Source organism: Dicentrarchus labrax, unplaced genomic scaffold (genome assembly GCF_905237075.1).
Source record: "Dicentrarchus labrax unplaced genomic scaffold, dlabrax2021, whole genome shotgun sequence".
NCBI lineage: Eukaryota > Metazoa > Chordata > Actinopteri > Moronidae > Dicentrarchus > Dicentrarchus labrax.
In genome coordinates, this window is record NW_026136718.1 from 30,670,039 (window position 1) to 30,688,872 (window position 18,834).

An 18,834-nucleotide genomic window follows, 5' to 3' on the forward strand; every position below is an offset into this window, starting at 1 on the left:
ACAACCAAAACAATGGCTAATTTAATGAATTAATAGGGGAGGAGGGGTGATAGTGAAAATGATAGGTGCTCTTTAAATGACAGAGCAGACGCACTGAGACATTCAAGCGGGCTGATGTAGGTTACATTTGTGGACTGACCACTGGGGGGCAGTAGCGCGCCCCAGTGGTATAATTAGTAGCAATTATATGCCTGTTAAAAAAAAACATTTCCTGTTGCTGTTAGCTATCGAAAAATGGCACTATCAAAAAATCTCAAGAGAAAAATTAACAGCGAAAACAGGATCTTTCATGATGAATGGACAGAGAACTATGCCTTCATCCTCCCCAGTTTTATTAATGCAAAGCCCACATGTCTGATCTGTAACGAGGGTGTCTCTGCATGCAAAGAGTACAATATTAGACGGCACCACGAAACGAAGCATGCTAATTTCAAGGTTGCGTTCCCTCAGAAGACAGAGGCACGAAAGCGTAAAATCGAAGGCCTGAAAGGTGCTTATGCACACAGCACCAGGATCCTGGTGCGAGGCCTCACATCCCAACAGAAGGTAACTAGTGCGTCTCTGAAAGCGTCCTGGGTGCTCGCAAAGCACAACAAGCCATTCACTGACGCAGAGGTCTTCAAGGAGATGATGGTGACAGTTTTGGAGGAACTTGATACCAACAAGTCGATGGATGATGTGATCGGGTCAGTGAAACAGATGTCGCTCTCTGCGAGGTCCGCTGCCCGCCGCATAGAAGCGCTGTCTGATGCGGTGCTGGGTGCAATTATCGACGGTGTCAGTCACGCAAACTACTTTTCCTTAGCCATTGATGAGAGCACTGACAACACAGATGTAGCCCAGTTGTGCATTTATGTGAGATACTTTGATGGGAAGGATTTCAAGGAAGAGTTGCTGTCTCTTATTCCATTAGAAGGGCACACCACTGGAGATGCTATATTTGCGAAACTGGAAGAGTTGTTTCAGTTGCATTCATTATCATTTGAGAGGGTTAACCTAATTGTGACAGACGGGGCTCCTGCTATGGTGGGAAAGCACAGAGGTCTGGTGAGCAGGCTGAAAGAACTCGCCCCCCCAAATGCACGGGCTGCACTGCCTCATCCACCAAAGTGTCCTCTGTGCCAGACTGAATGGCGAGCTAAAGAATGTTATGGACAAAGTGATGAAAGTCATTAACTTTGTCAGAGGTACATCAAGCACCCAGCATAGGCTTTTCAGACAACTTGTGGCTGAGTCAGCAGATGCCGCCCACGATGACTTGCTGCTTCACAATGATGTGCGCTGGTTAAGCAAGGGGAAAGCACTGGATCGCTTCTGTGCGCTACTGAATGAGATCAAAGCGTTCCTTGGAATGAGCAAGAGCAAGGCAGCAGCTGACCACCTTATCCTGCTGGAAGATGAAAAGTTCATGTCCAATGTAGCGTTTTTATCTGACATATTTGGCCACCTAAACCTGCTTAACCTTCAGCTACAGGGGAGAGACAAAACCATCGTGGACATGGTTGAAAAACTGGAGTCATTCACGAGGAAGCTTGAGATGCTTGAGGCAGACATATCTACCGGCAGGCTCCTACATTTCAGCACACTGAAGAAGACAGCGGGAGAAGTGACGGAGTTGATGGTTGACTTCATCAAGAGGCTACGAGCCAACTTCACTTCTCGGTTTGATGACTACTCCATCCCAAAAGACATCATTGACTTTATACGTGACCCTGCAGTAAAACCAGCCGACAACTTCTCCTTCCTGGCGAAAGAAATGATCTCCTCTTTGGATCAGGCTGCGCTGGAAATGGAAATTATTGACTTCCAAACCACCTCAGTTGTGCGAGATGCGCTCAGAAGTGCGGAGTCCGTGAGTGCCTTTTGGGTAGGCCTACTATGCTCCGAGGAATACAGCAACCTCAAGAAAGTCGCACTTTACATTCTGACAATGTTCCCTTCCACCTACGTATGTGAGTCGTCCTTCTCAGCTATGAATGCAATAAAAACGCATGAGAGGAATAGACTGACTCACCAAAATCTCGAGAACTGCCTGAGGATTAAAGTGACGTCTATTTCACCAGATATCCAGCAAATAGTGACCAGTGGGAGATGCCACTTTTCACACTAGGTGAGTAATCTAAACCAGTAATTGTGTCTAAAATCTGAACTGTATTTTTAATGAATGTCTCGTTGTAGGCTAGGCATAATTCAGGCAGTAAATGTAGCACGTCTGCTCTGTCGTTTCAGGGGCCGAGCACTCCAGCCCATGGTCGAGTGGATTCAGCTTTTTTGCTTCGTACTTTTTTGCTCTGATTTGCTCCGATTTAACAGTGCAATGCATTGTTATCAGTTTACATTTTTGGTGCCACCACAGTCATATAAAGGCCTAAATAACACGCACGTTTGAAACTCGTGTTTTACATTTCACAGTTCTATGTACGGAAATGCCTATGTTTGATGTCTGGCCTGTTTGAAAGAAGTCGTGTTTTAATTTTCACAATAATATGAAGCCTATGTCCGTTGTTTGAATGACAACTTGTGTTTTAGGGACTAGTTTGGAATTTCAGCACCAGGCGCTGTCCACTGACTTCATTTGTTTTTGCATGTTGAGCGTTCACGCTGCAGCTCGCTGATGTGCGTATTCACTCTGTATCCAGATAAAACAAATAAGCATTTAGATTGAGGAAATTTTTCTGTTCTGGAAAATGAAGGTTCCAATAAAGAGCATTTTTGAGACTGGCAGTCCGATTTTTTAAAAGTATATTTTATATTTTTATTATCATTCTCTAGTTCAAACAATCTCATGGGCCAGATGTTTTTGCTTGCGGGCCACATCTGGCCCGCGGGCCGCCTATTGCCGACCTATGGTGTAGAGGTTAGGCAAAAAATGAAGGGGTGCCAATAATGGTGAGCAGGATTGTAGGTATGGGATTCCTGCAAAACATTTCTTAAAATATTTGCAACTTAGAAGCTTTATCTTGTCCAGACAAAGTAATAGTTTGACAGTCCCCCCCAGATCCACTTTGGAAGATTGAGATTTCTATACTCCAGGGGACAGATTTCCTTACTGTACAAGCTCTTTGAAAGCAAGTCTAAAGAATGATAACTTAACAGAGAAGGAAACAGAAGCATGCTCTCTAGCTCAAACTCAATCAATAAATACAAACTCCATTATTACAATATAAATGGATAAGTAGACTATATATAACACCATCTAAGTTGCACCACTTTAATCCCAACATACCTGATACCTGCCTCAAATGCAAAGACCAAAAGGCTCTTTCACTGTATGTGGGAATGCCCACAGATACTCACATTCTGGAGAAAAATCTTATATTTAGCAAGGCTAAAGGGAATGACATTTTACATGGCTTTGGCAAAGATCAGTTACACTGCAAAAAACAGGCATGATAAGTTTTGGAAGATTTGGGACATCTTTTATAACTTCCTTGAGAGAAACAATATGGATGTAAATGGCTGGATTGATGACGAGCTGAATTTAATTTTTCTCTTCTTTTAATAATATAAATAGGTGATAAATTTACTTGTTAGCTAACTTAGGCTAACCAAACAAAACTGCTAGCCTAATTGTGCTATGAACACTGTGTTTTATGTAGCTGTTATGTTAACGGCAATTTTTAAGAAACTACACGATCCTTTGACCTGGTCACTGTAACACCATACACAACCTGTTAACGGTTGCTATTATATGCATGTAACTTTTAACACGGTTTCTACTACACTTAATGTCCAAGTAAACAGCGGGATGTCAGGCAAGTACATGATACGAGCCATCGTCTTTGAGTAATGCTCCAACAGGGATAATACGGGGGGGAGGACTATACTGCTTCTTTGAATCTTCACTCTTTTGAGACTTCACACACGTGACAGTTCCATCCATTCATAGATGACTTGATGAAAACTTTTTATGCTTTATTCAACAAATAGACACCACATATGTTGTTATTATTATTATGATGATTGATTGATTTATACAGTGATATTTAACCAAGTGAGTGATCAGATGGAAGTCAAAGCCTTTTGCCTTGGCAGGAGCCCTTATTAGGGACCGAGCCAGCGACCGGGAGGTCCCTATTTTTTTTTGCTTTGTTTTTCTTCTTACCTATTATTATTTTGAACACTTTGCGTTTTTGCCCCCCTGAACATATACGAAAAGTCAATTTTATTTGGCAAAGTGGTCAGGCCTGGTGAAAAATTTGATATTCTATGCGTCGCTTTCGGGTCCGCCACTATGTGGCGCTACTATCATGAAAAGTGTGTTTAGGCTAATAACTCCAAGGTGGCGCTCTTTCAAAATCAAACGTTTTTATCTCCGCATCGGCATGTGTGATTAAAATGAAACTTGGTGCGATGCTTGCCCACGGCTCCCTGAGGCTAGCTAATAAATGTGACAACAATCCGCCACTAGGTGGCGCTCTGGTGGCAGTGTAAATCACTGTGCATGAAATTCACAGGGCACGTGTAGACCAGTCCAGCCTGAAGCTCTGTGTCTCAGTGTTTGTAGCGCCCCCTACAGGATAAAAAAAAAGCAGCCCCAGCGCCACGATTCACCGATATGTATGAAACTCGGTAGGCACATGCAACATGCCGAGACGTACAAAAAAGCCTCATGGACCCATACCCCAAACCCCACGGGAAGTCAGCCATCTTGATTTTCATTTTCACTTTCGGCAAACTTTTCGCATTGTATTTGAATGAACTCCTCCTAGGGAATTTATCTGATCTACTTAAAAATTTGTTCGTAAAGTCAATAAATGGTGCTGATTCAAAGTTGTGCTATTTGTGCATGTACGTTGAAGGGCGTGTCTGTGGCGTGCCGTTAAAGTTGGACATTTTGAATTCCTTGCTCATTTTCGGTGAATTTTTCGGCTTGTAATTGAACGAACTCCTCCTAGGGAATTTATCTGATCTACTTAAAAATTGGTCAGTACAGTCAAAAAATGGTGCTGATTAAAAGTTGTGCTATTTGTGCATGTACATTAAAGGGCGTGTCCGTGGCGTGGCATCAAAGTCAGCCATTTTGATTTTTTTCGTCATTTTCTTAGATTTTTCGTGTTGTATTTGAACGAACTCCTCCTAGGGAATTTATCGGATCTGCTTTAAATTTGGTCAGTACAGTCAAAACATGTTGCTGAGTAAAAGTTGTGCTATTTGTGACTGTACGTTAAAGGGCGTGTCCGTGGCGTGCCCTCAAAGTTGGCCAGGTTGAATCGAATGTCAAACTGTGATGCCATTTCCGGCATTTAAGGGCTTCTGTTTTAACTAACTCCTCCTACAGATTTGATCAGATTGACTTCGATCACTGCAATCTAGACACATTGGTGATCAAAAGTTGTGCTATTTGTGACTGTACATTTAACCGCTTGCCTGTGACGACGTGTCGAATTCCACCGATTGGCCATCAAACAGACAGTACTCATATCTTTAGTGTACAGTCCCACCCTGAACACGTCCTCATAACTTCAGCGTACATGGTCCAATCTCAATGAAACTTCACACGTCCCGCCCTGAACACATCTACATGACAATATTCAGACACAGTGATCGTGCCACCTACTGGCAACCGGAAGTAAGCGCTGTGTGGCGATTTTGAGCTGATTTACGTGAAATTTTCATGTTGTGGTCTGCACGTGTTACGACGGCACGTGACGCGGCCGCAGCACGCCCCGAGTTGTGTGGAATGTGAGGTCCCGCCCAACGCTGCTTGCAGCTTTAATTATTATTATTATTATTATTATTATTATTATTATTATTATACAGACAATGCAAACTCAAACTACCTTAAATTCCAAAAAAAGGGTCAAAGGGCAAGTTTTGACCTCAGTATTGTATACAAATAACCTCATTAAAAACACAACCACATTTCATATTCTGCAGACAATTAACAACTTTAAAGTAATTTTTCTCAGTTCTACACTCTGGCAACTTGAAGTCTTTTGCATTTGTAGGGCATTACGCTACAGTATATGACAGACTGAAGTGTAATGAATAAATAGCATTAATGAGTACTGATTAATGCTGAGAGCTGAATCCTTAAAAAATCAGAGTCAAAGTTGTGATGCCAACCTTGGTAAAAATATTTTGAGAACCACAATAGTGTAATACTGAGTTCAAAGGCTACCTATCACCAAGTTGTTCAACATATAGATCAGCTATGAAGAAAACAATAATATCCCTTTTAGGCTACTTTGTACTTATACTCCACTCCATTTTTTTTTTACGATATAATAGCATTGTTATAGATTAAACTACCCAAAAGTAGAGCTTAATTGTTAATAGTAGTAGTAGATTTTGCTGCCAATACTGGTAAGATTTTAAATTGGAGTATGTAGTAAATGGAGTGACGGAGTATCTTCACATTGTTGTATTGCTACTATTTAAAGCTAATGTGTGTTTTTTGCTATTTTTAACTGTTTTCTTACTTTCTTACTACTTTGTTCACGTCGCCTAAATACTTTTTTGGCGTTTTTGAGCACTTCTTATTTTTTGTTTGCACGGGTCTCCATGGCGATGGCGAGTCGCATTGTTTACACCCGCCACCAGATGATAGCCCTGAGGTACCATCCTGACTGGAGAGAGACCCTCCATACCGGAGGAGCTGAAACGGAGGATGAAGAAGAGGAAGTTTAAACCCTACAAACGTGGCTACACGAGCAGATACCGGACTCCAACGTCACCATTCCCGGCTTCCAGATGGTTCGAGCCGACAGGGACACCACCGCGACCGGCATGAAGAAAGGAGGGGGACTTGGCATGCTCATAAATAACAGGTGGTGTAACGCCGGGCACATCTGTGTGAAAGAGCGTCTGCAGCCCGGACATCGAGCTCGTCGCCGTCGGACTTCGTCCATGTTATCTGCCACGGGACTTTCCAGTGTTATTGCCATCACTGTCTATATTCCTCACAGTGGTCTTCATCATCACCATCACTGTTTACATTTATGATGTCCTATTTATTCTCCTGTACAGCACTTTGGTCAACTTTGGTTGTTTTTAAAGTGCTTAACAAATAAAGTTGGATTGGATACTTACTGACGATACACTCCTGAGCCACAGCTGGCACACAAATGGGATTCCCGGGTATCCCGTTAAAACTCTACACCAAACATTTTGCTATCCATGTACTACAAACTAGGGATGCACCAATCCACATTTTTTCACTTCCGATCCGATCCCGATACCTGAATTTGGATATCGGCCGATACCGATACTATTCCGATACCAGAGCTCTGTTTTCTTTAATATTATTATCATCATTATTGTTGATTTTATATGAGATAATATGAATAAACTCCTCAACAGGCAAGTATGATATGTACGTATGTATGCATGTATGTCCCAAAAGGCAACTTGAGGTAAGTATAAGGTCAGAAAAGTCAGAAAAACAGGAAATCCTGTTAACAGGAAAAATCCCATTCTGAAAACAAATATGCAACTGTTAGGGTTTCAAATTTATTGTCATGTCAATATTTATTAAATTCCTAAAATGTCTTGAGTCTTGAAATATAAGAAAAGTGCAATAACTGTAAACATCTAACAGGCACGCACGCACGCACGCACGCACGCACGCACGCACACACAAACACACACACACACACACACACACTCGGTCCCTTTAGCTTTCACGTTGTCTGCCTGGAGTTTACCTTGTTTTTGGAATGACTCCAGAAGTGATTCCTGACAGCTCGCCTAAAAAATCCTCGTGCTGTTTCGTGTGGTGCTTTTTTAAATGTTTGATTGCGTTCGTAGTGTTGTACGACGCGAGGACGCTTCCACGTCTCTGAACTGAATTGCGGCTTTGCAAACATTGCATTTTGCTGTCTTGCTCTGCGGTGTTTCCAGTGTAAAGTATTTCCACACAGCAGACATGTTGGCTAGCCACAATGCTGCTCAATGCTATCCAGCTAGCTGGCTGCAAACTGCGGAATGTATTTCCTAAGCGGAGGCGTGTCTCATAACTCTGTGTCTCATTGAGCCGCGCCTCCGTTCAGGAAATCCATTCCACAGTTTGCAGCCAGCTAGCAGACAGTCCGGCAGGAATCACCTGTGGAGTCATTTCAGCAGACAACGTTAAAGCGCACACATGGCTCATGGATATCGGAAATCTGCGCAGGTTGGATCGGGAAATTCCGATACGTGAATTATGCTGGTATCGGTCCCGATACCGATACGAACGCTGCAAGACCTTCTCAAATGAAACCAGTATTTAGTGTTGTGGTGTTTAGTAGTTATGTGGAATATTCTTAAGCTTATTGTCCATGCAGTGCACTGAATAATGAGCGCTTTTACCTCTGCGAAGCTGATTAGATGACAGACCATAGATTGGGATGCTATCATCTCTCCTCTCAAAATACTTAGAATCCAGACCCGCACGGTCTCCACTGAGGAGAAAAAGAAAACAAAACCGAGAAATGTTTTTTTCAGCCCTACTGCCTATAGCTATATAAACACTTATACATACACAAAAACTGTTTATACACTCACATCTGTTGGTTTGCTGTCTGCAATGCTCGCTGATCAGCAGGAGTGACATCAGCAGCAGCCACAGGAGATACAGCAGGTTTGCCTGTATGAGGATAAAACTGTGCCTGGAAAAAATACAGGGATATCTTAAACTGCATCAGTTGCAATAGTTGGTGAAAGGTGTACAAATGTACAGTATGTCATATGTTGTTATTCAAGTGAGGGTTTGTGATATAAATAAGCACCAATCATTTTACTGAATTAAGTTGCAGTCTATATTTGATGGAAAATAAAGTTGTACTGTTGATGTTTATAAATGTCCCGTCTATTAATCAATCATTTACACCTAAAAGCTAATTTACATAAATTAGCTAGCTAGTTTATGTAAAGACATAAACGCAGCTGTATGTGTCTATATATTTATATATGAATATACATATATAAATACATATACCGATCAGCCATGACACCACCACCTGGATACCCATATATATATATACATACACATACATACATACATACATACACACACATACATATATACATATGGAATGGCGCCGGCGACAACGGCAGCCTGTCATGGCAGCTCCTTTCATTGTTGTAGTTTTAGTGTGTTTTCAGTGTGTTTTTGCTATTTTGAACTCTTTTCTTACTTTCTCACTCTCTTACTACTTTGTTCATGTCGCCTAAATACTTTTTTGGCGTTTTTGAGCACTTTTTATTTTTTGTTTACGCTGATCTCCATGGCGACGGGGAGTCGCATTGTTTTCACCCGCGACCAGATGATCGCCCTGAGGTACCCGAGCATCCTGACTGGAGAGAGACCCTCCATACTGCAGGAGCTGAGGAGACGGTGAGGCTGCAGAGCGGGGGTTAAACGGAGGATGAAGAAGAGGAGCTTTAAACTCTACATCCCTGCAATCATCGAGCAGATACCGGACTCCATCGTCACCATTCCCGGCTTCCAGACGGTTCGAGCCGACAGGGACACCACCGCGACCGGCATGAAGAAAGGAGGGGGACTATCCGTGCTCATAAACAACAGGTGGTGTAACGCCGGGCACTCTGTGTGAAAGAGCGTCTGCAGCCCGGACATCGAGCTCATCGCCGTCGGACTTCGTCCGTGTTGTCTGCCACGGGAACTTTCCAGTGTTGTCGCCATCACTGTCTATATTCCTCACAGTGGTCTTCATCATCATCATCACTGTTTACATTTATTATGTCCTATTTATTCTCCTGTACAGCACTTTGGTCAACTTTGGTTGTTTTTAAAGTGCTTAACAAATAAAGTTGGATTGGATTGGATATATATATGTACACACACATACATACACATACATATATATGTATATATATATTTTCACATATAGGCATTGCATAAAACATGCACAATTATTAGGCAAGTGAGTATCTTGACCTCATCATTTTCATGCATATTTTCCAACTCCAAGCTATATAAACTTGAATGCTAATTGGATTTAAGCATTATCAGGTGATGTGTACATTTTGTTGCAAATAGTCAAGAAATGCGCGGAGAAAAAAAAGGCGTAAATTAACTGTTAAAGACTTGAGAAGAATTAAACATGAAGCTACCAGGAACCCATTAACCTCCAGTGTTAATATATTCCATATTCCAGCAATGCAACCTACATTGAGTGTCCAGAAGTACAAGGTGTTCGGTTCTCACAGATATGGCCCAAGTAAGGAAGGCTGAAACACTACCACCCCTGAACAAGACAAGTTGAAACGTTGAGGCTTGGCCAAGAGATATCTGAAGACAGATTTTTATGGTTTTTAAGGTTTTATGGACGGATGAAATTAGATTAGATTAGATTAGATAGATACTTTATATTTTTAACTCTTGACAGACCAGACGGATGGGCCTGTGGCTGGATCACTAATGGGCACAGAGCTCCACTTCTAGTCAGACGCAAGCAAGGTGGAGGTGGGGTACTGGTATGGGCTGCTATTATTAGGAATGAGCTAGTTGGACCTTTTCGGGTTGAAGATGGACTTAAAATCAACTCCCAAACCTACTGCCAGTTTTTAGAAGATATTTTCTTCTAGCAGTGGTACAGGAAAAAGTCTGCATCATTCAAGAAGGCCATGATTTTTATGCAGGACAATGCTCCATTCATTTCAATTCAATTCAATTTAATTTGTATAGCGCCAATTCATAACAGAAGTTATCTCAGGACACTTTTCAAATAGAGCAGGTCTAGACCGAACTCCTTATAACATTATTATTTAACATTATTATCCATGCATCCAAGTACTCCACTGCGTAGCTAGCCAGCAAAGGCCTTAAAGAATACTGACATGGCCCCCTTTCTCACCTGACCTAAACCCTATTGAGAACTTGTGGGACCTTCTTAAACGTGATATTTACAGTGAGGGAAGACAACACTAGGGAGGCTGTGGTTGCTGCTGCACAAAACTTCAATCATCAATAGATCAAGAAACTAAGAAAATCCATTGGTGGAAGGCTCATGTCAATTATTGAAAAGAAGAGTGGCTATATTGGTCACTGAATATTTGTTGACATGTCAGAAGTCTATATATATATAAATTTCGAGTTGTTTATTAGGGCCCGAGCACTGACCGTGCGAAGGTCCTATTGTATCTGTAGGAACTCTTCTTTTTAGGGCCCGAGCACTGACCGTGCGAAGGCCCTATTGTAATTGAAGGAATTCTTTTTAGAGCCGAAGGTCCTATTGGATCTGTAAGGATTATTAGGGCTTATATAAGGGATTCTTATTTTAGTAACAAATGAATCGCATTTTTGGAGGCCTTCCCAGGCTCAAAAACTGAAAATGAAAACGTGGAAGTCGTGACAAATATTTTTTTATTTCCTATTTCCTGAGCATGGCAAAATGGCCCCTCGGGGGCCCATAAACTGTACCACCCGGGGCCCCTTTCACCGATATGCATAAAAATCAGCCCACGCGTAGATCTTATCTTGACGCACAAAAAATCAAGTGGGTGCCATATCCCAAACCCAACAGGAAGTCCGCCATTTTGGATTTAGCAGCCATTTTTGGCAATTTGCACACGTATTTGAACGAGCGCCTCCTAGGGAATTTATCGGATCGACTTCAGATTCAGACACAGCCATCTGAAGACATTCACGATTAAAAGTTGTGATATTTACGACATTCCATCAATATTCTCCTGAGAAAGCTAAAACTCAGTTTTCCTTTGTTAAATACTCAGGTTTGAGGTTTATTAACATGTTGGATTGAGTGAAAGCACTGTACTATTGAAAATAAAATGAATCCTCAGGAATACAACTTCCCCAACAATTGTGCACGCAGTGTACATATATGTCTATCTTTTAACCATGTTCAAAATGTGGTTGTCTTTTCAACATAGATGAGCTTTGTAAAGAGCATATCAAAGTAAAGGAAAGGAGGAAGTTGACTGAGATTCTGACTGCTCAACTGTTATAGGAACACAGAACACAAAAACAGTGTTTAATTAGGAAGTATTTTGGCTCAGCCAGGAAGTATCTCCTACCCTCAGTCCTGTTGATGTGGATAAAACTGAAGGATTCTCCAAAGATTCAGGAGACTGTGGCTTTCTGGACAGCTGCTTGTCATTTAGCTGTTTGTTAAGCCAGCTTATCACTGTAGTAAAAAGAAAAACATAACAGGATGTTACATTGGTGTTAAAAACAGGCATACCTGACAAGGAGCTTTGATCCTCATACTTTTAGACTTTAATTTGTTAGCAATGTGATATTTCAAGAATTGCAAAATCACTGTTTTGACATACCCAGTTCTCTTTAATTTGTTTCTTCTTTCTAATGGCAGGAATACACCATTGTTTTTCAGGCTTACTCTCATGATACAATATAAGAGATTATTAACACATGTGCTGCATACATGCTTCTGGTCAACAGTTTTCATTAAAAATACTTCATAGTTCCTAGAAAACTACTGAAGGTGAAGTTTGTGGATTGTACAAAATAATAGAGAAACCGTTTCTGATAAGAGATGTTGCTGTTAATTTTGAGTTTGGCAGGCACAGTAGTTTCTTCTACAAACTTCACAGCCAATTCTCATTCCCTGTCAAATACAGTTAGTTTTAATCTGCAACTTCACCACTAGATGCCACTAAATCCGAGACAATGGACTGTTATATTAAACTACAAACTTTTCAGCCTAAAACTTTTCACAAATAGCCTATGTGTTTTTGATGTTTCATGAAACGTAGAAGGTGCTAAAATAGAATACAAAAGATTTCTGAGCATTTATACCTCTGACCACCACCACAGTATATAGACCACAGTTGCCATTTACATTATTATTCACAGAGTAGCTTTAAAGCAGTGAATGAAACAGACATTATGGTATATTTTACTGCAGTCAAGTACTGTATTATTATATATATTACATTTATTAATCATCTAATACCGGGAGGCTTTGTTGTTTAATAAGGTGACTGAATGACGGCAATATATACTCATCTAACCAGCCAGGTATGTGTTCAGTGTTGGCTGGGCATAGTTTTATGCCAATTTTGACCACTATCTCTTGTCCCTGTAAATTTTAGTTGTTTTTTTCTACTGCTGGAGTTTACAAGAAATTATAGAGCAATTTCTGTTAATGATTGAAAGGTTTTTTCTTGGCAAATCAATTATTCAAATGTCAACAAGTTGAGTGTGTGTTTTTGAAAAAGAACAAAAAAAAAAAAAAAACGGACTTTTACCCATTTAAGGCTTCACCTTTGGATGGCATGACAGTAGTGGAGGGAATGAAATAGACTTTATGATATATTTAACTGCAGTCAATGCCGACAATGCTAATTATACATTAGTGCAACAAAAAGAAGAAAATAAGACTCATTTATTAAACACCTGTTTAACAAGCAGAATACAAACTTTCAGACTTTGACCACCCAGCAAGTCCTGTTTCTACTCGACTCCCCTGCTTATTTTGTAACTTGTAATTTTTTTTAATGCCGAAATTCAGGTTTGGGTCAGGCTCTGGCCCAAAACTTCTCTCGTTGTTCGGGATCGCACAGAATATTTTGTGCTCTGAATTTTTGGGCCTGAACAAAGCTCTAATCACAACTAGTTGGAAGCCAATCCTGGTCCAGTGTGCAGCTTACACAAGTGTGCTGTTGAACCTGACACCTAAAGTGCACATACATTGGACTTTTCAATGAAAATGGAGGCGTCTTGTGTTAGTTAACAGTTAAACCTTTGAAATGAACGATATATACATATTCATAGCTTCCTGATTTTCAGTGAGGGAGAACATGCCATTCTTCATTGTTTCTTTATAATTTTTTAACAAGGTAATTGAACTTTTATTTCAGAGTATTTTTATGTTTTTTAAATCATGGCTGGAGTGGGTTTTCAACACTGAGGGATGAGAAGGAACCTTCATTAGTATCATTGGTAACACTTGTGTTTACGCTACTATTTAATGTCAAATTGGCTGCTGTGAGAAAGGTTGCAGTGCCATTGGGTGACATAACTATAGTTAGTCGATTAATCACTGAAATGAGACAAGATGAAATGAGAAGCTTCCTCACCATTCTCATTGGTTTTTAACACCTCTCTGCTTTCATTTAACTTCTGTACCGTAGCCTCCAACTGTTCTTTCAGTTTTGAAACCTGTAACATACAAATGATAGCATCATTAAGTTAATATTAAATAATTTCTTTTGTATAAATTAACCTATATCTAGTCTACAAACTGGTGTCAGTGGTGCATATTCTGTGTTGGCGTTTGTAAGTCAGAGTTAATGTGGGTTGTTGAAAAGCAATTTGATCTGTGATTTTCCTCTGGATGAAAATCAGTTCATTAACTCCGACACATTTACATTGCTGTGTAACCTTGAATACTGTTTAATGTGCATTGCCCCTGGTAATTGAAATAAAAATCAACTAAATAATACTGTATATTAAATCATCTAAACATTGCACCAAATGCATTGTGGGTGATTTACACCTTTGGAGTGACCATCGTTGTTGAGTCGCTCCCTCACCTCCCTCAGTCCTCTGAGGGGAGTGTAGAGGGGAGGTCAACGATAGCAAGTTAAACGACTATTGAAACGCAGCTTTGGTTAGTAGACAGGAGGATTTAGTATTAGACCCACACAAATGTACACATTCACCGAACATTGCTACCGTAGTTGGTAAATATATAATTATTTCATGAACAGCCTGAACTATATTGGGTCATTGTAAGGTCGCTGATGTTAGACCATGAACCAGAAAATCCAGAGGACAAGCTCAGATGTCTGCCTTCTTCTGCAGTGATCCACTATTTTCAGGTTAGAAAATAACTGTAATTGTGTTATTTAATTTGAAAATGTAATAGTTAGATTGCTAGTTACGGCCAAAAGTAACGAAAGTACAGTAATGTGTTACTTTGAAATGCCAACACTGGTCTCTAGGATTAATTTTATCCCATAGGCATACATAATAAAATGTCTCTTACATCTCCATAATGGAAATATTGGAATTGGGATGTATAATATGGATTTTTTGGGGGGATTTTAAAAGGTTCATAACCTGTAGTTTATGCACACTTGGATGATTTAATATTCTTAATTATTATTCTCTTAGCTCTGTTCTAATCAAATATAACATCACTATTGTTAACAAAACAACAATAAACACCAGTTCTGACTCTTGAAATGGTCTTTTATTCTTTTCTAGTGAAGTTCATCAGAAAACATCAAAAACATACTTTGGCTTTCATAGAACATAAAGCCTATCAAATGGTTTGGATTAGAATTCCAAATAAATTATTATTAATATCAAATGCTAATTTATTGGGTGTAGGATCATTTAGAATAATATAAATTTCCCACTAACGGCTGATAATTATCGCGCATCCCTATACTGAACTAAGAAAAAGCAACTGCAATATTTTTCTTTTCAAATCTATAGCGTAACAATCCCAAATCTGGTACATCAGAATTTGAGATGATCTGAAATTCCTAACCCTAACAGATGAAGAAAGGCCTGAAGATGTTAAATGCAGTGTGTGCAGTTTCCATGATTTGAAGACATACCTGCTCATCCTTGCTGACGAGCTGCTGCTGAGCACTCTGTAGATCCTTTTCAACATTTTGAAGTTTTTCTGACGTGTCCTGGAGGACCTTCTCCTGTGACACAGTCACAGTGTTTTTTACTTTTATTTTTCCAACTAGGCCTCGAACCTCTCCCTGCAGCTTCTTAATGATACCATTAGCCTGGATAAGAAATTGAATAAAGGAGGTAAGAAACTGGAGTATGTTCAAACATAAGGTGCAGTTAAACAGTATACTAAGTTGCCAGTTTATAAGGTACACCACACATCTGTTTCTAATATTTTGTCCACCCAATGATTATCAATAAAACTAAGTCAAGTAACAGATAACTCCCTCTAAAATGCAAAAGCATTCAATAGCAACATAAAGTACATCCTCAAAACTGATCATAAAGTTGAATCAACAACTCTCTCAAACTGTTTCAATAAAAACTGAACATTACAACCTTCATGAAGGTTTATTACAGGGCTGTTCAGTTAGACTGCATTGGTTTTGTGTTTTTAGAATGTTTACAGATATAAAAGTACACACTGCTTTTACCAACCTTTATCAGCTCCTCAGACAGTGATTTCACCGTAGCTTCAAGTTTTCTGATCTGATGTTCTTTACTTTCAGCATTGTCTTCCATTGATTCCTACAAAACAAAAAATATACAATTACAAAATTTAGAATTATTAGAAAGAGAACCTACTTAAAGAATAAGTCTATTTTTCTTACTTACAACAATGTGTTAGTGTTTCTCACTAATTTCTCTACGCTGTCTGTGGCTCTCACACCTAAAGGATTTTCTTGTTAGCAAATATCTATCTTTAGGTGGAGAATGTGAGTGTGAGAGTTCATGGAACTAACTATGATACTCTCTCAGATGTGTCTTCAACACCTGTGTCTGGTTTGTAGTTCATGCTGCAAAATAGCAATACCAAGCAGTTTCTTTTGGTTTGTGTCTTTTTCAGCAAATGAGAGAGACAGTGAGAGCACTGGTAGTGAGAAAATCATTGTACCATTATCACTAAAGGAGGAATTGCAACATTTAACTCAAACCTACGTGATGTGAGTAAGGAACAGTCTTTTATGGCCAATTTTGACAGCACCACGCACAAACCTGCAGCTATCACCACAATGCCTGAAGAAGAATCCTCCCCTCAGCAATGTCTTAAATTATTTAACATGATAAAGAATATTAACTTCTTTTTATATACACACACACACACTTATATATACATATATATATATATATAAAATTTAAGAAAGCAGCCTTCCGAGTACCTTTGCAGAGTCATATCTGTGCACAACTCACATATTTTCATTCAAGCTCAAAAATTAACTATATAGACTGCCATACTGGTAATTGCAGAATTTACACCTCTAAAAGACAGCAGCACTATGTATGCAGGATTGTCTCAACCTAAACTACAGTGTGTGTTCATGGTAATGAAGGAACATGTCACCTAGAGGAATGAGATACAAATTAGAAACTCACAAGATGACAGCTTTAATCACACAATGCGAGGCAATACAAATGAGGAACCGTGTCTCAAAAGTGTATTAGGTGGATGTGATAGTGTGTAGCATAAGACCAGGACATGCTCAAAGTGTCACTGAAGATTATTGTAATTGTGCTGCATTTTTTTTCCCAACGTGGCTTTTCAGGTGATTGAAAAAACACACATACAGTTACAGATCTTACCTTCTGCTGCTGAGTGGCTTCCAGCACCTCTTTTGTGCGGTGCATGAGCTGGTCCTTATCCTTGATCTCTTGTTCCAGAACAGCTACTCTCATCTGGAGCTGGCTCACCAAACGCTCCTTCTCATGGACCTCTGTATCCAGAGTGCTGTTCTCCCTCCTGAGAGACAGGACCTGTTGCTTCAAACGCTGGCACTCCTACACACACACACACACACACACACACACACACACACACACACACACACACACACACACACACACACACACACACACACACACACACACACACACACACACACACACACACACACACACACACACACACACACACACACACAAATCAGTTTTTAAATTATAATTATCATCTAGGACAAAAGAACAAAATAGCTTACACCTCAGTATACCCAACCAGAGGACATAGTTTGTAATCTGTATTACAAATAGCCCTTTAAAAAGGTCCAGTGTGTAAAGGCTGTTATATTCTCGCCGTTCCCGACCTGTAGCGCGACAATGTGACGTCACGGGAGCGCCGTAACTACTTATACTTGCGCGTGGTTGTCGCGACACTAGTTGCAGTCTTCTCCTGAACAGAGTAGGAGTGGGCGATATGGGCAAAAAATAGTATCTCAATATTTTTTGGGATTTTGGCGATAACGATAATCAGTTGATATCCTTTAAAATGTGTTTGGAATTGTCTGAGTTAGGGCTTGTGTCCACCAAATGCGTTTTTAGTGCTGAGAGCGCTGAAAAACTCATTTTCCAAGCACCCAGCGTTGTTAAAAGTTGAACAGATTTCAACTTGAAGCGCTCTGAGCGCTGCGCTAAAAAAACGTCTCCGCTGACATCTTTTTACCGCTGAAGGCGCTTAGCGCTCTGAACACTGAAGCTCATAGGATTTGTATTGGCACTAAATCATCTGAAGTACCGGTAGCTTCAGGGACTGGAGGTGCTTGCACTTTCTCTCTACCATCACAACGCGCTGCTAAACTGTTGCAAGGAGGATGCAAACGAGAGGTCATGTGATCACGTCATGTGATCATGTAGGCCCTCTAGTCCTGTGACTGAATCCTGCCGTGCTGTAGAGAGTGTTGCTGCACCGTGTATTAAGTGGATGTGAGGAGTTTCCGCGTGTGTTTCAATATTTTTGGCGAAGTAATTTAAATACTCAATAATGGAAATTTGCACATCGTCAAAACAACAATGACAATATTATCGCAAACGATATATATCGCCCACCCCTAGAACAGAGGTGTGGCAACTGAGGAAAGGCTACCGACTTTGCTATTTCTACACACTAGAAGAAGAAGAAAAAGGTAAACAATGGCGACCTCTTATTTGATTTTCCAAATCGGTCGTGGAGGTTCTTCCAAATTTTCCAGCATATGGCCTCTTCTTTTCCAACATTCATGGCGAGAAATCGCACCTATGGGCATCTCTGTGTTCTCTGTGTTCCTTCATCGAAGGAGCGTACAGATGCCTGTAGAGGCGCATTTGCTCGGAAAGCTTGCCCTCAAACTTGTCCATTTTCCTGTTTCCGCATTGGCGCTCTCACCTGAAAAAAAAAAAAAAAAAAAAAGGGGTGCGCGACCTGGCCTAAATCCTAGCGCACCAGCGAGAGCTAGGTCATTTTG

At 40.3% G+C, this 18,834-nt stretch overlaps 2 protein-coding genes across 4 annotated transcripts in view; one reads left to right on the forward strand and one right to left on the reverse strand.

Annotated features, from left to right (window-relative positions):
- Positions 1-18,834, reverse strand: part of sass6 (SAS-6 centriolar assembly protein) — a 30,192-nt gene that overhangs the window by 4,074 nt on the left and 7,284 nt on the right. For 2 of the 3 annotated variants that reach the window (XM_051377817.1, XM_051377819.1), the window contains exons 9-15: positions 17,204-17,398; positions 16,061-16,150; positions 15,499-15,678; positions 14,008-14,089; positions 11,983-12,092; positions 8,488-8,591; positions 8,293-8,384 (exon numbers count right to left, since the gene is read on the reverse strand). In XM_051377817.1, coding sequence (XP_051233777.1) covers positions 8,293-8,384; positions 8,488-8,591; positions 11,983-12,092; positions 14,008-14,089; positions 15,499-15,678; positions 16,061-16,150; positions 17,204-17,398 — 853 coding nt within the window. The remainder of the gene's footprint in view (positions 1-8,292; positions 8,385-8,487; positions 8,592-11,982; positions 12,093-14,007; positions 14,090-15,498; positions 15,679-16,060; positions 16,151-17,203; positions 17,399-18,834) is intronic. The other variant, XM_051377818.1, reaches the window with a different exon arrangement.
- Positions 1,086-2,838, forward strand: LOC127350823 (SCAN domain-containing protein 3-like). Its single transcript, XM_051377848.1, has 2 exons — positions 1,086-2,110; positions 2,230-2,838. The coding sequence occupies exon 1, from the start codon at positions 1,151-1,153 to the stop codon at positions 2,108-2,110; it is 960 nt and encodes a 319-aa protein (XP_051233808.1). The 5' UTR covers positions 1,086-1,150; the 3' UTR covers positions 2,230-2,838.